Source organism: Vulpes lagopus, chromosome 12 (genome assembly GCF_018345385.1).
Source record: "Vulpes lagopus strain Blue_001 chromosome 12, ASM1834538v1, whole genome shotgun sequence".
In the NCBI taxonomy this organism is placed as follows: Eukaryota; Metazoa; Chordata; class Mammalia; order Carnivora; family Canidae; genus Vulpes; species Vulpes lagopus.
In genome coordinates, this window is record NC_054835.1 from 8,965,568 (window position 1) to 8,989,723 (window position 24,156).

The window sequence follows — 24,156 nt, forward strand, 5'->3', positions numbered from 1 at the left end:
AAATCTCAGCACTATGGGCTTTGGAGAGCTTCCAGACTGGCCAACACACCACTACAAGAGTGATGATGCACCCCAACTCCATGGGGACCAAAACTCCTGTGCTAAAGGCCCTCCCAGATCTTGCTCTATGTGTCGCTCCATCTGGCTGTTCATCTGTATCCTTTATCATGTCCTTTAATAAACTGGTAAGTGTAAGTAAGCATCTCCCTGGGTTTTGTGAGCTGCTCGGGAGGACTGACAGAACCCAAGGAAGGGGGGCATGGGAACCTCCGATCTACTGCCAGTAGGACAGGCAATAACCCAATTTGTGACTGAGGTCTGCGTCTCTGGGTAGATAGTGTCAGGCTGAGTGAAACTGTAGGACACCCAGCTTGTGTCCTATTCCTGTGGGGCAAACCCCAACGTGTTCAGTGATCAAGAGTGAAGGATGGAGATTCACTGGAAACCTCCCCTCCACAGGAAGGAAAGTACAGTTTCCCTCTACAGTAGGTGTACAGCTCTGTGAGTGTGGGAACATGATCAGCACCACAATTAAGACACAGAATACTTCCATCACCCAACACATTTCCTCCCACCCCCCACTGGGGACAACCTCCTACCCTCACTCCCAGTGCCTGGACACCACTGATCTGATTTCTGTTCCTAAGGTTTCATCTTTTCCAGAATGTCATACCATGAGCAGCCTTTTGTGTATGGCTTTTTTTTCAGTTTTTTAAAAGCTTCTAACTTGGGGATCTCTGGGTGGCTCAGCGGTTTGGCGCTTGCCTTGGGCCCAGGGTGTGATCCTGGAGTCATGGATCAAGTCCCACATCGGGCTCCCTGCATGGAGCCTGCTTCTCCCTCTGCCTGTGTCTCTCCCTCTCTCTCATGAATAAATAAATAAAAAATATATATATAAAAAAAGCTTCTAACTTAAGACCAATGTTTTCACCTTTGAGCATCCATATTTCCATTACTGCCTCTTAAGTAAAAAATGAAAAGTAAAGCTTACCTTCTGGAATACTTGATAGTTGGATTTCGACCATATATCAAGCTGGAGGGAAGGAGAAAATATCATGAGCATCAATTTTAGAATTGTAGACTTGGAGAGATGACACTGGAACTACTGCATTCAGCTTGAAATAATAAATGTGATTATGGAACAACAGAATCATGGCATCGCATGTGCATATTAAAGGTCTTGCCTGAATTTCTTCTCTCTTCACCAGAATTTCCACTCTACAAGGAAATCAACAGAAGGGATATAGGGAAGTCAGCATGAGGCACTTGTTCCGCAGCCACATGAGCTGAGTCCCTGGCTCCCTTTTCTTACCTGGGCTCCTACCATGGTTTCCTTGCATGCCAATGTCAATCCTGCCTCAGGATCTTTGTACAGATTGCTTTTTCCCCACAAACCTTCACATGGCTCCTCCTAACATTCTTCAGTTCAAATGTTACCTTATTAGAGAGTCATTTCCCAGTTACCTTGTCTAAAATATTATTTTCATACCTGTTGTCTTATCTTTTCAAAAATTTGAAATTTTTATTGCACTTAAAACCACCTGGAACTTTCTTTTGCTTGTGCTGTCCTGGTGTGGGCCCAAGCATATCATAGGCATCAGCAGGTCCCCGCTGAGTAGAGAAAAACTAGCAGCTCCCAGGTGCTGAGCACTTGCTCCACACCAGACATCCGACTACGCCCTCCACACACACTCAATTAATCCCTAGAACAAGCCAGTGGCTGGTCCCACTAGCAACCTTACTTTCCAGATGATGAGACAATGTTTCAGAGCCATTTAACTGTCCATGGCAATCTGGAGAGGCTTTTTATGGATGGTATGGCCTGGCAGTGCTTAAACTTGGCTGGCATCAGAAGCTGCTGGGGGAATTTTTGTTTTTTGTTTGATATATATTCCTTGGTTTCTCCCCTGGAGTGTCTGAATCAGTAAGTTTACAAGTGGGCCTGAGAATTTGTTCATCTGTTTCAGCTTTGTTCCCACATGGTGGTGTAACTGATGGCTAGTCAGGCCAGGGACCCTTGATCTAGGGCACCTCTAGTTCACAAGGGAGTAGGCTGGAGGTTGTGGTTAGGGCTCGGAGTCAACTCAGTCCAGTCTTCCTCTGGCCACACTTGGTCTTGTACAGGGCATGTCAGTGGCTTATTCTGACCAAAAGGACTTTTGCTTTAGTTTTGTATGATAAGTCGTCAATGCATTCTCACTGTTTTGTGAATTTATGAGTTAAGTATAGCAAAAGCAGAATTGTCCCCAATACAGTGTTGGAGGATAGCTCAAGGACAGTGCAGATCAGAAGAGTCAGTATATCCCATGGGTACTAACAAGTCAACCACAATATATGAGTTCCAGAGCTGAACAAATTAAAACACTTGCTCAATGGGCCTCTTGGAACCTGCCTTTGGGGTTGGCCAGTGGTCAAGGTAGAAACCTGGGATACGACTGCATGGTCTATAGGTTGTGTTATTGATTCTGGAGCACCTGGGAACACGAGAAACAATCACACGGGAAGGTTCCTCTAATAGGACAGGAGTGAAGTGTTGCACTTGACATGGGGAAGTTTAGAGTTCTGTTTTTGTTCTGAGGAAAACACCAAAACCTGGTTTGTTGCAAATGGTCCTTGGAATTAAAAGGTAGTCTGCCCACAGGCATTCAGTTCTCTCTGGCTTCTTCCTGCTCAGAATTAGTTTCATGTGAACTGTGCTGTGTTTGAGAACTTTCAGGCCACAGAGGAGGTTTGGATGATTCTGAGAAGGTCCCTCTGGACTCCAGCAGGGCTGCTGTTGGAGAGTGCCAGGTTTAGCTGATCCAAGCCCAGGAGAAGTACTAGAACTCTGCCTGAAGGTTCACGCGAATGGATCCACTTCTCCCTCTCCCCTCTGGTGTTATCATCTTTTTCCTGGATTTCCAGAGAAGCCTCTAATTGATCCCTCTCTCCTACTCTGGCTAACCTGCTCTCCAGAAAAGTGGCATCAACTTTTAGTTGGACCCCACCCTCGCTCCCCGCCTTAAGCCACTTGATAAAAAAAAAAAAAAAAAAGGCTTTAAGTATTAGAATTTTAATTTGGTAGGTGAACAGTTTGTAGGGGGGAAAGTGACATGTTACCTCCAGATAACTCTGAAGAAAACCTCAAAAGAAGCAGAAGGAATTTCCCACATTGTCAATTCCGCTGAAGAATTCTCTCCCTGGTCATTCCAGGGAGAATGCGAATTCCTACTGTGTTCCCAGGGCCGCAGTGGAGCCTCGGGCTTAAAAATGCAGCACTTAAAGATTATTCAGAGAGTGCAGAATGAGTAAGAATGATATTTTGTATCCCTCAGTTCTGCCAAATCACCACCAAGATGACGGGGAGATGCCAAAGATTCGAAATCTAAATTTTAGGAAGAGTAATATCAGTGTCTCAACTTGGAGCTAGCACAGCTCTTTCCATCTGAAGCCCACAGCTGTTTCTTCGGAGGTTCTCCACTGTTTATCCTTCCTGCCTGTTCCCACCATACGTAGGCAGACCAAGACATAAACATGGGGCCACGGAGAACGAGAAAAGGAAGAAGCTGCATATAAACTGAAAAGTTATAGTTTTTATTTTAAAAGAGACAATTATTAAAAAAAAAAAAAAACCACCAACCAACCCCAACTCTTCAGTATCTGTGGAATGTTTTTTTTTTTTTTTTTTTTTTTTGTGGAATGTTTTAATAGAGAAATCATCTAGGGAGAAACGCGGACAACTTTAATTAAGAGGTGGACTCTCTAGCCTAATTGTTAGCTTCTCAAAACACACCAAGCTCATTCAAAGTGAGCATGCTGCTCTTTTCTGAAAGGCGGTTTAAATATATAATTCAGGGCCCTAGGGAATAGCTGCAGCCATCGGGGCAGAAGGATGTTAGACGATATGCCCTACGTACCAGGTGCGCACGGGTAAGAATGGGAACTGGTAACAATGGGCTCCCCTATTGCCGCGAAGGCACAGCAGGCAGTTTGTACTCGATTTTCTGCTAGATTTATGCCAAAGAAAGCCATGTAAGTGAGTGTTCTGGAGTCAGTGCTCTGCCTTTCCTCAGGGCCAGGAAGATTTCAGAAATTCATTTCAGGGAACCGGGACTGATCCAAGTGAATATTTATTAGTTTCAGCTTATTTGCTGCAAAGGCAGGCATGGCTACCAATTTATTTTTGCTGGCTGTGATATTCAAAAAGGATCATTCTGGAAGCTGTAAACTTTCAGCCTGATGAACAGGAAATTATTCTGAACTACAATGTCAGGGAAAGAAAGTAAAGCACCTCTCAGTATTCTGGGCAAACATTAGATCTTAAAATGGAAAAGCCAACCTTATGGTAATTGGTGGCTGAATCTGCAGTCTTAGGAGCAGCCTCTGGGACTCTGGGGATTGGAATGAGTATTTTGGGGGTAGGAATGTGTTCTATTTTTGGGTAAAATGGAAACAAACCCCACAGATAACCAATTGCTCTAGCACAGACATATTTGCTCTCAGGTTAAACATCAAGATGTCAAAGGGCCTCTTGACTAATAAGAATGGTAACAATCAAATTGACTTACTGGAAAGAAAAATTAGAATGGCCCACTATCAGAAGGCAAGGGCATGCCAGCTATGACAATGACCACTGCCATCAGCATCGCCAGCACACCCATGAGGGCAGACACCATTCACTGAGGACAGTACATTTGGCCTGCGTTATACCTGTGTTAACTTTTTTTTTTTTTCTGTGTTAACTTTTTTAAAAAAATATTTTATTTATTTATTTTGAGATAGAGAACGAGTGAGGAGGGGAGGAGCAGAGGAAGAGGGATAAGCAGATTCCCCGCTGGGTGCAGAGCCTGAGGACACAGGGCTGTTGCATTCTCCCAGACATCTGGATGAGGATGATGAAACCATCCCCAACTCCCAGATGAGGACACAGAGGCTCAGAGAAGTTAAGTAAAATGTCTAACATCACACAACGAGGATGTGGTAGAAAATTCAAAACCAGCTCTGCTGCCACAAGGCCCAGACCTCAACCTGGGAAGAAGATGGCCTTTCAGCTAGAATTCAGGAGGGCTGACTTTGAGCCCCCCTGCCCGACAAGCAGTGGCAGTTGTTGTGGTTGGGGGGTGGGGTGGGTGGTACTCTTGAGGAAATTCAACATGACAAATCTGCTCCGAGGCCTGCTCATGTGACAATCATCACCCCTGAAATTCACTCAGCAGCCAGTAAAAATTCTGGCAGCTTCTCAGAAAGTTACCGATTCTTCATTTAAAAAAATAGTGTAAGATACCATCAACAGTCTAAAATTGACAATTCCAAATAAAACTCATAAGCTTCACACAGGCCTTCAATGTTTAAAACTTTTATTTATTAGCATCTTCACCTTGTAAGGTGATGCGTCCACAGGGGCAGAGGGCCATAAACCAGCAATGGTGGCATGTTTCTCCATGACAACCCGAGTTTTCAAAACCATAAGCTTCTGGGCAGCCTGGGTGGCTCAGCGGTTTAGCGCCGCCTTCAGCCGAGGGCCTGATCCTGGAGACCCAGGATCGAGTCCCACGTCGGGCTCCCTGCACAGAGCCTGCTTCTCCCTCTGCCTATGTCTCTCTGCCTCTCTCTCTCTCTGTGTCTGTCATGAATAAATAAATAAAATCTTTAAAAAAAAAAAAAACCCCATAAACTTCTACCTGGTCACCTTCTTAATGTACCCACTCCTCCCCGGAGAATAGAAAAGTGAATAAGTCTCCCCAAAGAACTAGTGTTACGGGTCTGTTGTTCTTCAACTTTTCACTTTCGATCAGGACAGACATTTATTACTAGAAACTGCTGAAAGCACAACTCAGGGCACCGTCGGCGTGCAAATTAGACCCGAGTCCCCTTCCCCAGCTTTTCCCCCTTCCCCCAGAAGGAACAAGAGGCCGCTTTTCTGAAGGTCGTCTGAACAATTTCAAAGGCTATAACAAATCAAAATGTTCCCTGCATCTAATATCAAACGGGGTTGATGCCAACACTTATTAGAGAAATCAGATTCCAGCTTCCCCAACCCCCTCGACCCCCCCCCCCCCAACACACACACATCCAACTTTGAAGTGGGAAGAATGCAGGGATCAGAAATTACCCTGGAGACAGCTCTGGCTGTCTTTGAAGGTTCCCTTTGATACCACTATTTCTTTTCCTCTCTTTCGCTAGGAGGCTAAAAGCTGCCTTTTTTTTATTGATATGGGGTAATTAATGAAGCTATAGCATTAACATAACCTAAATCCTCTAATAAGATAAATTCAACCGAGACACTTCTATTTTTTCAGTTAAGTCTGGCGGGTATAAAATCAGGACAATGGCCAGGTATTCAACTTAAATCTGCCTTTTAACATGCTGAGTCATGGCTCTCTGCTCCTCCCTGGTTACAGTGAATAGCGAGTTGGTAAGTTTTAAAGCATTTTTATATTTTATTAGAGAAATTAGTCTACTGGAACTTGGTCTCAAAAACATGCATCCCAGGTAAAGAGGCAGACGATCAGGGTAGTGGTAGTGGTAGTTACTGCAAAGTGCAAAGCAATAGCCTTGCTGGGATTCTGATGGGAAAAAACCTGCTGGCTTCTGGAAATGGGGGGTATGTGTGTGTGGTGAGGGTGGCGCTGGGTTGCTGTTGTAGCAAGAGGGATAATTAAACCTTTTAGGATGTGCTGGCTGCTTTGGGTTTGGGGGTCACAGACTTCTGCAGTTGCAGAAGTTCAGACCCCAGCTAGTCCATGGCTTTCCAAGCCACGCCCACATATCAGTGGCTGTGCTTTAGACTGCAGCAAATCACCCCCAGGCAAGTACTCAGGCACCAGCTCAGCAAATGCAGAGCTGCATGTTTGGAACAGTAGAACTGCAAGCAGCAATTTGTTCTTGAGGACCACACCTCAAGCTCCAATAGCTCCTTCCAAAGGTTACATTTTGTTTGGGATGTGCTAGACATTTCAACACATTAATTACACTTACACATATATAACTATATATAAAATCCACATATACCAGCATCAGTACTCAAAAAATAGAACACTAATAATGCTTGCATGGTTTTGCAAAGTGCTCTGAAAAAAACAAGGGGCTAATCAAATTGGCTAGGACTTGATTCTGGGCAGAGCAGTCGTTCCGAGAGCTTCTCTGCCAAATGTGGTTAATGCGTCTTTAAAACAACAAAAGCTTTGGTTCTCTTGATCTTGCTATTCCCAGTTTTAGGGTCCCTGCTGACCACGTAGGCCAATGTGCACAGCTGTAAAACGCAGCAAGAGGCCTCCTATATCACATTTGTGTTATGAATCATAGCAGAATTCAGGTTCCCAGGCACACTCATTTTCTTTCTGATGAACAGAGAACCCACACTAATCTCTCATTAGGAAGACACATGCCTGTGTGCCCTTGCATGTGTGTATGTCTCCTTCATTGTCTGATGCACTTATGACTCCAATCCCTGCTGCTCTGCTGCTTCTTTTGGTCCTCATCCCTGAGGACCTCCACTTTTCCATTCCAGGTAAGCACTTGCACATCCCAAGTAGACTTCTCTATTGTCCCCTTCCACATATTCCTGGGCTTCTTCAGTACTCTAGGCACTGTGGCATCTCCTTGGGACGGCATCACGTGAGTGACAGGGTCTGGGTCCCTGAGGTGCTCTTGGCAGATAGGTCTGAGGCTGTTGGGGTGTGACTGCAGGCAAACTGCTGTACATTCTAGGTCTCATTTGCCTTATCTGGAGAACGAGTCTAATTTAAACAGAACCTAGGACTCGATGACCACTGCAGGCAAAGTTTGCTTAGCACAACACCTACAAGGCCAACATGTGGAGTACTCTTAGTGTGCTTATTAATTGCAAGATAGACATGTAAACAAATAACCATGATGTACTAATTCTAGTCCTAGAAAAAGACTTCAAAATGCCAAGGATGTGTTCATGAGGAGGCTAACTTGTGCTTTAAGCAGACACAAGCCTGGGCTTGCCAGCTCCAGAGCCTGTGCTAATGTAAGAAGCCCCTAGGAAAATAGGGACAGGATGAGAAAGAGGATGGCAGTAAGCCAGTGTGAAGGGAAGAGTGTGTCTGGTGGACAAGGAGGACAAAGCATCTCAGGCTAATGGCACAGGGGTTGTAGATGAGTGAAAGCAATGTGGGAGCCCCAAGTAGCATAAAAGACTGGAGAGGAAAGCAAAATGTGCATAAAGAATGATGGCAGACAAGGTCAGAAAGGAAGGGAGGGCCAGATGACCTGGCATTTCTATGTGTTGCTAAGGAGTTTGGATTTATTCCAGAAGCCAAGGTTTTCAGAAGTGAAGTTTTGGGCGGGCTAAACATGAGGTACACCTGGGGAGGAGAGGTCCCACCGAGACACAGGTCAGGAGTGATCTCCATGGGCTGACACATGAAACCACAGTATGTATGTATGGGGGGTGGGGGGGGGACAATGGTCGGAAGCATATGAGGGGGAGTAACCGCAGAGAAATCCTAGAAGCACATGTATGTGACAACTTTCTAAGTCCCTTGTTTTAAGTGCAGAATAAAAATGATATTAGCTCCTTACTGAGTGGTGACTAGGCGGCAAAGTGCTAAGTGCTTTACATGGCTTGGTTAGGACGCTTCCAGAATGGGGCCATCAAATACAGTGTTAAAGAGATCATGCAAAGTAGGTAAACCCTCACTCCTCAGAATCTATCAGAAATGCTTCCTCCCTCTCCCAAATTTGTAACTTTATCACACGCTTGCTACTGTTGATTAGCTTTCTATGTTTCTAGCCTTCTCTCCCCAGGGCACTAGTAAATCCCTGGAGGACAAGGGCTATGATTCATATCAGGTGTGACTAACAAGTCGCGAACCTTGAACAAAGGCAACAAGAACCACATCTCTATACGATTTTGTCTCTATACGGTCAGGACCAGTGACTCAGGGTTACTTCTCCTGCTGCTAACTAGTCTGGAATTGCTCGTCAGAGCTGCTGCCAGGGTTTACGAATCATATACACACAGACTATGTTGCCCCAATGACATGTTTTATTCTCCACACCTGCTCTAAAGACACTTTGGTTTTTCCAAAAAAGAAAATCTCCCCTTGAGGAACGCTTTGGCTTTCAATGGGAGATATATGAGAACTTGGCAAAGTCCTTGAAGTAAGAGTAGCTTTCCTTGTTGACAACACTTGTGTGGGATGTGGAGATGCTGGGTTACTAGTTCAAAACACAAATCTCATCACATTATGGGTCATAGCTCTTATGTAACACACTGTTATGTGCTAAGCTACATTTGTCACCTTTTTTTGAAGAACGTCCTATCCTCATTATAATGTGGCCATTGGGTGGTGAGTGCTAGTACTATAGCATACTTTAAAAATTTTAATGGGATTCATGAAGAGAAAGGAACGCTCAGGAGAGAGGGGCAGACAGAGGCTTAGTGCAAGGAAGTGGCCAGGGTGCATCCGGGTGGGTATCTCAGGCGGAGCTCTCATTACACTCTGGAAGCCAACACAAATGAAGGCTGTCAGCTCCCATTAGCATCCTCTGATGCTCTCTGTAGAGCCATATGGACAGTGTGCAGTCCGGAGAAATTAGGGGTTCACGCCAGTGAACTTTCTATGAAACAAATCACCCATGGAAAGAACCTATTTTTCCAATGGCAGTGTTCAGTATGCACTGCTGCAGATAAGCACTGTCCTTAGGGCTGCTTGTTAATTTCATGGGAAAAGATCCTGAGCAGGTTGTGTGTCACAGTACCTTGAATTTTCCTCATGGTTCTAGGAAAAGCAAAATGCCAAAAATGCCAAACCCTGGGCTATTGATGTACTGTACTACTGGGTGGGGGAAGGAAAGAAAGGAAAGAAGGAAGGAAAGGAAGGAAAGGAAAGGAAAGGAAGGAAAGGAAAGGAAAGGAAAGGAAAGGAAAGGAGGAAGTAAGGAAGGAAGGAAGGAAGGAAAAAAGAAAAAGAAAGAAAGAGAGAAAGAAATCCATTTCCTCAGAAGACACATTTAATGAGGCAACTGGGGTCTAAGGTGATAAATTAGAAATTCAACTAAGGGCATCAAGCTTAAAGGAAAAAGCAGAAGCTTGATGAAAAATGCAAGGGGAGAGAGAGAAATGTTTTTCTGTAAAACGTTCATCTTCATACTGATAAACCATGCTTGTTGATCATTTCAGCTATGACTGCTAGTGTTTAATATCATTCATTTGGGACTCTACTACGTTTGTTCCGGGACAGAGAAAATAAAGCAAAATGAAACAGAAGACTCCAGAATGCTTACCTTGCCATCTTCTGTGTAGACATTTTCACTATATCCCCTTACTATTGTTCGATCAATGAACAGGCTCCGCATGACAACAATCACTTTCAACACCTTTCCCAAGGTCACCTGTCAAAACACATGCATGCAAACATGAAAGCTTACACTCGAACACGCAGAATGCATAAGGCTGGGTAAGATTATGTGAAGAGAAAAGGATCACCTCTCCCTCTTGTTGCTGAGGGGCACATGGGAGAATCCTTGGAGGGAAGGCATCCGAAAGTGATCAGGAACAGGCTTTGAGCAACAAGGCCTTCCTGCAGTGTAACTACACTGAATTTATTTATATTTTTGGCTTATAAATCTCATGATAAGTTCCATAGATTTAATATATGCTGGATAGAGTAAAATTTCCTTTAATTTTTTTCTGTCTTAAGAAAGATGATCTTTTTCAAAGGCTATCCTAAGATTCTGGCATCCTAGGACTTGGTAAACGCATTTGTTTTCCTATTCTCTCATGGCCCTATGCACACCCATGGAATATGTAGGAGAATACAACAGAGAGATTAAAGGCAGGCACCAAAGGCTCCGGCCTGGCTGAACTATCTGTTTATAATAGTTGGTAGTAAGTGGAGAAGCAATACCACGTAAGTTCGGAAGGTAAATGGAAAGTAGCTGAATTTTATCTCCAAAAAGGAACATGATCCTGGATATACATTAAGTGCTTTTACTCTCTTAGAACCTAAGCACGTATTATGGATAAAAAAAAACAAAAAACAAAACGAAAAACCCCCACAAAAATCAACAACAACAAACCCACACACCTAAAAAAAAGTGCAATTTCATATAATGCCAGAGAAAAAGTAACCTGTTGTATTTGCTGGAATGGACTCAGCTTTAAGAAGAGAATTAGCACCTTCCTCTCTTTTAGGGGTTCATGTAACTCTTTGGTTACTTTGCTATGCCTCTATTGTTCATTCCCCAGGTGAGCCCCTGGAGGTGGACTCAGAACAGGACCCGTGGTCTGGCTTGTTCAATGAGGCTCCAATATCACAGAATGGGCTGACAAGAGCCCTTGCCCCAATCCTAATTGTGTGACCCAACATAAACTCTGTCGCTGCTGATGCCACCTTTAGGCACCCTCTCCCTTCTCTGCTGTTGGGCTGTCCCCAGCAACAACCCTCCTGTTCTCTTGGTTAATCCTACATATCAGTGAACATTCTGAGCATCTGGTTCCTTCATTAACTTCTAAGTGCTGAGAGGATCTCTCTATTTTTGTATTCCTAAAATGGTCCAGAATTACAAACAGGGTAAGAAACAGAGAGGATACCCTTATTTACATTTAAGAGAAGGTTTTAATAAAAACATCTCATTCCTGTACAGTACTTTCAACTATTGCTACACCATGTAATATTGAATGGGTCACTTCTTGGGTAACTGGATATCACCTACTTAAGGATGTCAACAAATTACCAAGGTAGGAGCAGTAACTCTTTCTAGTTTGCATGCAATCTACAGGGAGGAAGGGAGAGAGGGAGGAAAAGAATCAAGTTCACAGTTTTGTAATTATAAGCACTGAAATTAACAGCCTCTGGCTGGGCTGCAGTGGAGGTCCAATACACCGTCTCCAACAGGGCCACCATTTTCAACTGTCTGTTTTAACTCTCTGCTAATAAGCAGAGATAACTTAAGATATTATTTCCTTAAAAAAACAAAGTTTGGCTGACTTAACCAATAAATTGCTTCTGTCATTTGTCAAGGTTTTAAAGATGGAATTCAGAAACAAAACCACACTAAATACACTAGAAATTTTATATTTATTTTTTTGTTATTTTTGCAAGTGAATTTTGGTATTTTAAAGCTAATGAATACTAAAAATTTAACTAATAAATAGGCTTGTTATTGAAAAGCCTAAAATTAGAGTGAAAAAGAAGGAAATAGTCATTCAGTCTGCTCTTTTAAATCACTAACATTTGGGGAGATTTCCTTTCAATCCTTTTACTATCAAAGATTAACAGATTTCATAGAAAAAGAGGTCAGACTTATGGTTATCAGAGGTAGAGGGTAGTACAGGGTGAAGTGAAAGCAGGAGGCCAAATGGTCCAAAAGTCCAGTTAAAAGATAAATATGTCCCAGGGATGCAATGCGCATATGATGACCACAGCTCGTGGTGCTGCCGGATGTGAAGAAAACTGTTTACAGAGTAAATCCTACAAATTTGTTACAAGAAGACATTTTTTTCCTTTTCTATTTTCTTCTTTCTATAGTACCTATACAAGAAGATGGATGTTAGCTTAACCTACTATGGTCATCATTTCACATTAAACCACTGTGCTGGGATGCCTGGGTGGCTCGGCGGTTGAGCGTCTGCCTTTGGCTCAGGGCCTGATCTCAGGATCCGTGATCGAGTCCCACGTCAGGCTTTATGCAAGGAGCCTGCTTCTCCCTCTGCCTGTGTCTCTGCCTCTCTCTCTGTTTCTCATGAATAAATAAATAAATCTTAAAAAAACAAAACAAAACACCACTGTGCTGTACCCTTGAAACTTATACAGTGGTGTAAATCAATTACTTTGTAATAAAACTAGGGGAAAAAGATCTACTGTTTCTGAATTTTTAAACATGGTTATAACATATTACATACATAATTTCAAATCAAATTTTTATTTAAGTTATGACATAAGCATTATTCTTACTGCTGAGAAGTCTTCAAAAATGGCAGTATGTGCTTCATGGCACTCTACTGGGTGGATAGATTTATAATTTCTTTAACCATTCTCCTATCACTGGACATGAGTTGCTTCCATGTTTTTCCTGATATAAATTTGCCTACAAATGCATACTTTTGTTCACCAAGCTTTTGCTGTGTTTGGGATTATTTCCTGAAGACAGATTTGTAGAATTGCAATTACCAGGGCCAACAGTACAAATATTTTAAGGTTTCTGATGCAATCTGCCAACTGCGAGCCACAAGGGTTATGCCAGCTACAAAGGTATAAATGTACCTACTTCACTCCTCTCTTGTCAGTAACAGATGCCATTAAATCAAAAGAAAACAAAGTAAAATCCATCCCCTCCTGAAAGCAGCAACTTAATTTCTTTAGCTCATTTATTTAAAAAAAATTTAGAAGACTTATTTATGTATTCATTCATTGAATCTAGACAGAGCATGTGTGCACAAGTGAGGGGGAGAGGGGCAGAGGGAGAGACTCCTTAAGCAGACTCCCTGCTGAGCACAGAGCCTTGACACAGGGCTTGATCTTAAGACCATGAGATCATGACTTGAGTGGAAACCAAGAGTCAGATGCTTAACCAACTGAGCCACTGAGGCACCCCTAACCCACTTATTATGACATATTTAAACATATACAAGTGAGTGAAACAGAATAAAGAACCTCCACAACCTGCCCCCTCCCTCCACAGTTTCAACTACAGCTTTTGGCAAATCCTGTTTCATCTCCACCTCAACCTACTTTTCCCTTCCTATGTTATGCTGAAGCAGTAACAACCACAGTACCATTTCATCTGTAAACATATCCTTCTGTGTCTCTAAAACGACTCTCAAAAAAATTCAGGACTACAATGCCATTCCACAACTTAATCAACAAGAACTCTCCAATATTATCAAAGCTGAAGTAGTCAGGGTTCAAATTTCCAACAGTTTTGTAAATGCCACTTTTTAAATAAGTTTGCTTGTGTCAGGAGCTGAATGTGGTCCACACAATGTGATTGGCTGACATGGCTCATGAAGCTCTCCTAGACTGAAGGTTCCCTGTCTCTACCCCTGCTCCCACATTTTGTTTGCTGAAGAAACTGGATCATTTTTTTCTACAGAGTTTTCTGTAGTTTGAATTTTGCTGATGGCATCCTTATGGTGTTCTTTACATGTTCCTCCTTTCCCTGTACTTCCTGTAAATTGGGATGAGGTGAGATTCAGGCTTGATTTCTTTTGGCACAATGAGTCCACGGTCGGTTATGGTCTACCAACAGGAGGCGAGCTAGCTTGGGTGTCTCAGCAGGTGATGTGGGCAGCTGCTGACCCATTAATTCACCAGGGGCTTCAGCTGGCCATATACCAATGGGATCGTTCCATCTTCGTTTATTAGCTGGAACACTTTTATAAAGAAAAACTCTCCCCATTTACTATTTGGCTATTAAGTGGTTGAGTTTACTACACAGGAAAGGAAGGATAAACACTCCATTCTTTCCCTTTATTTACCAGTCTTGAAAACAATGCTTCAGTTCACCAGTTTCCTTCCAATGCAGATGGCTTAGTTTCCACCCAACATTATTATAAACTCATGAATTTAAACATATTTGATGTCTTTGTACCTGATATAATTATTAGTCTGATATTCTTACTGATGCTCACATTGTCCTGTGGCCCATGGGCATCTCCCTGGCTGAGTCCTTTTGACACACTCTAGTCTCTGTGACAGCTCCTGGCTATCTGAACAGGACAGTCCAGGCTTATCTGGTACAATTCGTGTCCGAGGTCATGAGTCAGCCATTTCCTCCACAGCCCTGGCTCTTTTCTGTGAGAATTGGCATTTCAGGATCATGGCCAAGGAAGGCAAGAGGGGCAAAGAATTTTGACAGGTTAAAATTTTTGTTTTTCATTTTATGAGTATGAATTAGGTCTGTATTCTCCTTTCTATCTCCCCCCTCAGCCTTTATTCATTTTACAGTGATCATCCCCATGGCTTGTGCCTGTACTGGCTTACAGCAGATTGTGGACAACTCCATTACCTTTCTTTTTTTTTTTTTTTTTTTTTCCATTACCTTTCAAATCAGTAAAGCACTATGAAATTTGTCCATTCTTATTTTTTAGAAACCCAGGAAGGACCCTTGTACTCAGCTAGGTGGAATATACATAGGCTTATGGCTTTTGGAATTTTTAACATGGTCATAACGAAATTACGTATACAAACGTATACAACTTTGAAGCCTGACACTGTGAGGCTCTGGAATCAGCTGCACTTGGGAGTCACATCTCAGCTCTACTGCTGGAAAGCCTGGCCGGTCATCTACCTTCTCTGAACATCAGCTTCCTCTCACCCAGTGAGGATCACGATAGCTCCACCTCAGAGTGACCACGAGGGGTCAGTGAGACAATGCACTGAGCAAGGATACAGAACAGGCCCGGTACAGGATACATTCCCAGTGGCAACTGCTGCTCCTTGGCCCAAGCCCTTGTCGGGATTTGGTGGAGGCAAAGTCATTTGAAGCCAGTTAAAATCAAAGCTGGAACTAGAACAGTTGATACGTCCATTTCAGTGAACTTGCCACTGAGATTAATTTACCCTTCTGCTGTGGCACCTGGGGCTAAAAGGGAGCTGTAGACAGTGGGTGACAGTGGTGCTGGACCCTCAGGTATGAACAAAAATGTGCCCCTGATGGACGGCCACTGAGTGGAAAGTCAGCAAGCCTGAGAATCAGGGCAGTTTAGACATGAACGAAGCTGTCATGTGGGCTGATGAAGACACACATTGCTGACACCCCAAAAAGGCCATCTAGTGTGCAGGTCAAGTGCGTTAGGCTTCAGTACCACATGTGCCACTGGGCAGTGTGACTGGGTACAAGTCTCACCACCGCTCATGCCTGTTTATTTAGCTGTGGCGCACAACACCATGCAAGAGCTGCTAGCCTTTGTTTCTCTTGAGCATGGTATGGTGGAAAGGACCACAGGAGCCTTTCAAGCTCCATCGAGGTGGAGCTTAATGCACACTCTAACGTTTTTTTCCACTCACATCACTCTACAAGGATTTGGATTCTCTTATATCTAGATTGTGCTAGTTTCAAATGTAACTGGATGCACCAGGTTTTAACGACCTTGGAGTTCTGGTAGAGGCAATGCATCATATACTGGCTAATGGACATCATCCCACAAAGCAGCCAATGTCAGCCAGTCACAGGTGAAACGCCCAATGACAGGGGCTATAGGCTGGTTCTTGGCAACTGCTTGGGATACCACAAATAAAGCTAATGCCATCTGGTAATGAAGCGGGCTTGCTGTTACCAAGGAAACACTTCAATTACTGAGCAGCACATTTCCAAAGAGCTCCCTGACTACTTCTCCTGTGTCTGTCCCCATGAGTGTTCCAAATGGCAAGTTGTGAAGAGTCCTCAGAAGCCAGTGGGCCTCCTAGCCCATCATCGCCTTTCCAGGGAGGTGCCTTTAGCCATGCTGTCACTGCCTCAGTGCTTGTCAGGTTAGCTGTGCTCTGGGCAGGTGGGCCTGCATTGGTGGTCTTCTCTACTGGATCTCATAGCAGTCACCTGCCAGGCTGTATCCCATAAGAGAATTTCCAGTTTATGATGACAAGGCAAGTCACAAGATAAGAAGAGAAAGTGGGAAGAAAGTTGAAAATAACAGCAAAAATATTTAGTTTTGTTCTGCCACCAACTGTTGTCTAACACGAACTTAACAAATCTGGTAGTTGAGATGTTATCTATACTGGCAGACCAGTGAGCTTACAAGGTGAGAGAAACTGATCACTTAAAAGCTTATTCCCTCAGTGCTGATGCAGGGAGAAAGGTACTTGGAAACTGAGCAGTATCTGTATTCAGGAGACAGGCATGTCCCAGAGGCAGGGGAGGTGGGCGTGTCCAGGAGAGAGGGGAAGTGAGTGGACCAAAAAGCTCCTTTCCATGTGGAACCCAGCACAAGATACCACACCCCTGACCAGGCATAAAGCATCTGTGTGGGAGGCGAAGAGGGTAGCATGGTATTTGTCATTCTGACAAAGGCTGCATGGCTGAGCTCTGCTTCAGAGGGGGGGATATATTAATAAAAGGAGGGGGGAATAAGTCAACCATTTGGTCATCCATGAAAGTTATTTTCCAAGTATAATCAAAGTAAAAGTCTAACATGTAGGTATCCTTAAGGGATTTGCTGTACTTTAGGTGGTTCATCAAACAGCGTACTTAGAAGGGTGGGAATAGGGAGAGGCAGAGAGAGGGGCACCTCTACAGAGGCTCAGAAGCAATTTTTCTTCAGTACAGTGTATTAAGGCCTTCCTCTTCATACTAATTCCAAATAAAGAGAAGGATAAAGTGAATGGTTTCAATAAGCATTTATTGAATACCTATGTCTGTATCATGTAAAGCCCTGGGCAAGGACATGGATTTAGAGAATCACACACCTTAGAGCTGGAAAGGATTTTAAAAAATCATTTTCCCTAACATTCCCATTTTTAAAGGGGCAAACTGAAAGCCTAAGGAGGTTAAGAAGTGTCAAATATGGCTCCGGCCTTGAAGAAGGTGATAAAACTGCCACATGCCTGGATTAATTGCAGGGCACATAAGTCCTATACCAATGTGGGGCTCACGGTGTATGAAGAATTTTGGGGAGGATGGTGTAGCTCCATCACTGAGCTGTGTGGCACAATCAGAACATGCCTGGTTTGGCACCTGCCCAATTTAACACATGTTCTGAAAGGTAGAGTTGGTTGTACAGAGGAGCACTCATGGATGGTATTGCATGGAACATTCCTCCAAGAGATGTTCTTAGATGTGGCCTAGAAAAAAAAGTTCAGTGCCACGCAGGCTTTTCCTTAACTCCTGGGGGGTCTTCCACTGCATACTACAGCCTCACCTCTTGACTCTAGGATAAGGACAGGGCCATGCTCAGGTAGCCGCAGCGCCCCCCTTGAAGAATCCTGGGATGTAGCCCAGCCAGGTGTCTTACTGTCATTCTTAATAGAAGACAGCTGCAGTTTCAAAAAATTTGAGTCCAATTTCACTGCTGTTCTGTGCAGAGCCAGAAGCATGCCTCTCACTGTTCCCCTTCCCTTGAGGAGCCCATGACCCCATACCAGCATCCAAATCACAAGAAATGGTGACCATAGAGTCTTGCTTCATCTAATCCTCCAGCCACCCTGCTATCTTCTCTGGGACTCTGGTACGTAGCTCAAAACCTTGCTTCACGAGACCCCCGGTTTCCTTCACAAATCGCTTTCAAGTCACATTCTGGATCCCATCAATAAAATCCTATTAAAGCACTTGTTCCATATAATTTTAGCATGGTTTTTTTTTCTGATTTGTTTTTTAAACAAAGCTTAGTGCTTTGATTTCTGCATAGATGCTAGGTATGTGTAGTCCTGACACTCATGCTAGGTGAGCTGTAGGCTCAGAAGCCACAGCAGTGAGGGGAACTGGAAACTAAGGTACGGAGGGAGACGGACTGTTGCTTCCTTCTAGGAAAACACTAAAACTGGATATAGCTGTGAGGAAACGGAGACAGACCCACCTCGAGAGGCTGAAAATCTGGCAAGGCTGAGGTGCAAAAGATACACTGTCAGTGGCCTGCGAGAGGAGGCCACTAGCACTGCAAAGTGCTGGCCAGTAACCCAATCATGAAAGAGAAATGGGCGAAGTGACTTGGAAACCAAGGGGTTAGAGCAAGGGGCTGCCAGAAATAAGACAGATGTTCTCCCACGCTGACGGTCACTCATTTTGCTCAACAGGATGGATCAGTTGTACTTCCGATGATAAATACAATGCAACAAAATGCAATATAAGGAAAAAATGAAACCAGAAACCCACGTATGGACTAGACTTGTGGTATAGAGTCCTCACAGCCCCAAGATGGGAATTCTATCTTTCCTTTTGACAAAGGCCCAGGAAAAATAAGGCAGGTAAGCCAACTTTAGATTCTGTCTACCAAAAAGTCAGAAATTCAACTTAGCAGCAAGGCAAGAAGGCATGGGAATCACGTTTATGAACACTAGGAGAGAAGGAGACCTGAGCTTAGATCTTTGCTCTGCCCCTTCCCAGCAATGTGACCCGGGACAAGTTACCTGGCTTGTTAAGCCCCTGTTTTCTTTCCTATCAACCCCGGATAAGGCTGTTGTGAGAGGAAATGACACCAGACATTTGTGGCCTCAGTACCATGATTTTTTAAAAAAAAATTTTTTTTAAATTTATTTATGATAGTCACACACACACACACACACACACACACACACACACACACAGAGAGAGAGAGAGGCAGAGACACAGGCAGAGGGAGAAGCAGGCTCCATGCACTGGGAGCCCGACGTGGGATTTGATCCCGTGTCTCCAGGATCGCGCCCTGAGCCAAAGGCAGGTGCCAAACCGCTGCGCCACCCAGGGATCCCTAGTACCATGATTAAAACAGACCAAGTGCTCCAGCAGTGGTCAAGTTGGGTTACTCCCAGTGATCTCCTTGTCATGGAGGAAAAGCAGCATGGTGCAGGGGCAAGAGCCAGGGCTGTGGAGACCAGAGATTCAAGTTCAAATTCTGCCCCTGCCACATACAGAGAGCAGTATGGCCCTGGGAAAAGCAACCCAGGGGAGTTCTGGCTTTCTCATTATTGAAATGAAACCTTTATGTGAATTGGACAGCTAGTGCTATTAAGTGCCTGAAGAGGGGGGCGGTCACTATTGGCCTTTGCTACATGGTAGCAATGTTTTTAATTATTAAGCACCTTGCCCAATAGGATGAGGTTTATTTTGCATTTGTTGGCTTAGTCTGTTGATGAATGAGTTTGACTCACTTGCTAAAAAGCACCCATGTTAACAATTTGGGTACCTGATTCTCCTGAACCCATCCCTCTCTTCTGAAGTCAAACCCTCCCTGGCTGCAGGGGAACAGCATCAGAGAGGACTGACTCATTTGTCAAGTCTCATCGTTTCATGAGAAGGATGACCTGAGAATTAACTTCCTATTTCACATGCGAAACATAAATTTTCTCCATATCTTCCTACCTCAGCTCCCTTCATGTCCCCCTCAAAAACAGTAACAAAAATTCACATGAGGTCAAAAAAACACAGTGAACCAAGGAAGACGGTCTGCCCTGATCTGGGTCTCCAGCTACCTTTGGGCTTCCCCTGCAATGTTAGGGAAAATCCCCAAAATTGTCAAAATGAAACTTAGCTTACTTTCATTTATAAAACATATCTTCAACCATGTCATAACAGCTCTTCTGGGAAAAGAGGAGGGTGCAGAACCAACGCACAGCCTGCATGAAAACAGGGTGTCTCAGTTCCAGAAAGATTTATGTGAACACACTGGGGTTCAGGTTAGCTGATGAAAGGAGCAGCTGACTCCTGTATTCTTGAACATACTGAAAATGGTGACTTTCTCCTACCAGATCTGAAGAAGGATCCTCAACAATAGGCACGCTTTACTCGTCTCCTGTACTGAACATGACAGGAAGGAAGCCACCGCATGTGATGTTCCAGCCTCACGGGATCTACCTGCACCAAGGAAGCAGGTGCTTCCTGCACTGGAGGAGGCCCGGGGGCAGGTACCTGTCTGAGGGCGACCCTATCTGACCCTATGTGGTGGCTTGGAACAGAAGGTTCTGCCCATACTGGATAGGCCAATTAAACTGCCTCCTTCCAGAATTTGGTCTGCAGAGCATGGAAAAAAGTGGGAACAAGCAGAGTACCCCTGCCAGGAGGCTGTGGAGGAAGAGGAGGAGGGAATGAATGAGTGGAGAAGAAGTACAAAAGGACAGTCGCACCATGCAAGCTAGAACTGCCCTGGACTGTGGATGATGGCTTGCTTGCCCTCCCTCTTTCTACCCAACAATATTTGCTCAATATGTGTTATGTATGGGCTAGGCATCAGGCACATGAGAGAAACACAGTCACAGGGCTAACAGGCAACAAATTAGTATATAAAGAAAGAAACACAATTTGCAAGAAGTTCTGAAGGAAATGAAGTAAAAACTAGGTGTGAAAAAAGTGACATTTAGATCATTCAGTTCACTCAAATATTTATTCAACAGACACTCACCTACTATGTGCCACCCATTGTTCTAAGGATTAGAGAGGGAGTGAATGATACACGTCTCATAAGTGGACATTCTTCGGGGGGCAGATCTGGGTGGGCCGCAAACAAACCTGAGACCATTTCAACTGCATGGGGCTGTGGTTTGAGCTGGGCTGAAACCCAGCTGGTCCGTGTCCAGTGCTGGGCACAGAAGCCCGGGCTGGGGGAAGCCCGTGTGAAGGCTGAGTGGGAGAAGAGCCGGTGTCTCAGGAGCAGAAGGACAGTGCAGTGGGTGAGAAGGTGGCCTGTACTGGCTGGTGGCAGGCCAGGCTGGCCATCAAGAGCCTCTGAGGCTGATGAGGAGTTTACTTTGGGAGAAATGGGAAGCTATTGCAGGGTTTTTAGCAGAGGAATGACATGTTTGCTGTGAGCTTTTACAAAACATACCCCTCATTGGCTCACAGAAGATCAAGAGAAGGAACTGGGGGGACCTGAGCAGGGGTGATACCAATAGAGATGGTGAGAAGCAGACGGACTTAGGATACAACTGACACAAACTGCTAGGGACTAGATGTGAGCTGAGACAGAGGGAGCTAGACGCTAAGGAAGCTTCTGGCTGGAGCACCAGGCTGACAGTTTTGCTATTTACCCAGACGAGATGAGGAAGAAGAGGAGAAAACCAAGGAGTGGGGAACACTACTTCCTTTCTGTCAAGTTTAAGGTGCTCTTGAACTATCCAGATGGAGAGGTATGAGATGGGCAGACTGGAGATGAGGATCCACAGTTCAAGTTCATGAGTAAGCACTACAGTCACTGGATTTCAAGGTGGCCCATGGAAATGCACAGGAGCTGAAAGCGCATCTTCACCTGCACACCTGTATGGCATGATCTGGGCTCTGAAGTGCTCAGGGAGGCTCTTTCCCAGCAGAGGCAAGTCCAGGTGAAGGTGATCCCAGAGTAGATCTGCCGCTTGCCACGTGCATGCCAACAGGACCCATGGTGCTCTCTGAGGCACATGCGTGTGGCCCTGCTATATCTCCACTTCTGTCGATACCCTGTTAGGTAGCACTTGGCTTTTTAAGATTTCGACTGCAGGATGTGTGCCAACTTGACCTTGATGTAGAAAATTTTAATTCAAATCAATACAGGGACAAGGTCACTTTAAAATCCAATTAATATGAATGGGAAAATATGCCCCACAGTTCTGAGAGCTGAAAATGGAACAGGTGCACGTTAACGACAATAAAAGAGACATCCACACGAGCCCGGCTGGTCCTTCTGTGTTTGATAACACAGCTAGCTGTGTCCTTAAATACATACAGGAATTAGAAGACCGGCAAACTTTTTTTTGGGGGGGCGGGGGGGAAGAAGGGGCCTCTATTTAGGGTAGCTTAAAATTAAACTGTAGTTTGTGTGAAGAAAATCATAAAATGTACTGAAAACTGTGAATTCCTATAACCCAATTTTAAATAAATTAAGCCCTGGACTTTTCCTTACCCAAGAATCCCTGGAAAAATTTAAGGTGTTAATAGTCTGACTAGCAGCAATTTGCATTTATATAGAACACATTCACAAAACTGTTTGCAATGATAACCGTAACATAAGGGGAAACCGAGGCACTGGTATTTAGAAGTCTTTTATTCTCCTGCAAGCATTAGGCGACCGGGATCCTATGCCACACTTCTTCCTCAGATTTACTGCTTCTATGTCTATACTTTGTTTCTTAGGAATGAGAAACATTTATTTTATGCCCTGAATCAGTCTCGCAAAAAGACAAAACATTATTGTCATTATTAGATTCCTTCTGCTGCACTGCTATCCCGTCTGGAATCTCAGGTTTTCCACCCTTAAGCCAGGCTGGGAGAAAATATAAATGTTCACCCATCCGCTTACCACAGGGAAGACTGCTCTGTAACTTCAAGGAACAACTGCAAATTACCTAAAACTGGAATGAGATACCAGGGTGCCAGTGAAGGAGAAACCAATTTCTTAACTGATCCTACGTTTGGACATTAAAAAAAAAAAAAAAAAGCTCCCGAAGGGACTGGCACTGAGCTCCATGCGGATTGTCACACGCTTGGGACAGCTTTTTCGGCATCCTAGGAAGCCCTCGTGGAAGTGAGGTGTAGATGTCCTGCATAGCAGGGCAGAAGAGGAAGCTTCCACCTGAGCCAACAGACAACAGCCGAGGTCACAAGACAACTGTGTGAGTGTGTGCCTGCTCGTACAGATGATACTTCAGCAACAAATCAAAAGCAGCCCAATTCTCTGTAGCCAAAGGACAGGCTGCTGCCTTGCACAACGTCTGCTCTGTCCTCCCCGTATAGACTGCTTCAGAGGGTCACTCTCCTTCATTCGAAAGAATGCAAACTGTCCCTCTCGCTCCTCACCAATCTCCAGTTACCTCGTCTGCTGCTAGTATTAATGCTCTTCACATGCTCATTATTCTTTAATGATGCCTGTTTGTAAATAGCAAGATGGGATGCAATTAAACCATGAGAGGCTAAATAAACACACATACTAATTAGGATCTTTACAAGAGATTTCTTTTTTCATGTATAGACTGGAATTTACCTTTCATTAATCTAACTTAATTGCAATAGTGCACCAATAAAGAGTCAACACAAATTAAGTGCTCTAAATGATTTCCCCATATTAAGGGTGAGCAAGCGATCCTTCCTTTGGGTAACAAGGCCTATTCGGCAGCAGGTGGAGATCGAATGGGAAAACGTCACAGCTGAGCATCAGGAGAAGGCTCTGGGCAGTTAAGACAGGTACTGCACCACAATCATAATGTTGGTGCTTCAGATGCCTGACGTTAATGAGGTCAAGGCCATGGGTTCAGACTGCAGCTTCACCCCTCCTGTGAGTCAACTGGCTTTGCTCGGTTCCATGGTACCAGGTGACATCTCTCACATTTGTAAGCTTTCTGTTACCAGTTCTGAGAGATGGAAGTAAAGGTTTTGTTTCAATCGGTTAAAATCCATTCCCACAACTAGAATAATAATGCCCAGGAACATTTGCTCTGAGGCAAGGCAGTACACATAGATCTTTCTGTATGAAAAGGACATCTGTTATTTGTGGAAATAGAAGTTATTATGTTTTAACCTCTGATTTCATGAGGTGTGAAAGATTATATACATTTGGCAATTAACCTGAAATGGAGTATGATGGTATATCAACATTAGGTCTTTTCTGCA

At 44.1% G+C, this 24,156-nt stretch overlaps 1 protein-coding gene across 1 annotated transcript in view; it reads right to left on the minus strand.

Moving 5' to 3' along the window:
- Positions 1 to 24,156, minus strand: part of MED27 (mediator complex subunit 27) — a 196,862-nt gene that overhangs the window by 20,028 nt on the left and 152,678 nt on the right. The window contains exons 5-6 of the mRNA XM_041724572.1: positions 10,237 to 10,344; positions 992 to 1,033 (exon numbers count right to left, since the gene is read on the minus strand). Coding sequence (XP_041580506.1) covers positions 992 to 1,033; positions 10,237 to 10,344 — 150 coding nt within the window. The remainder of the gene's footprint in view (positions 1 to 991; positions 1,034 to 10,236; positions 10,345 to 24,156) is intronic.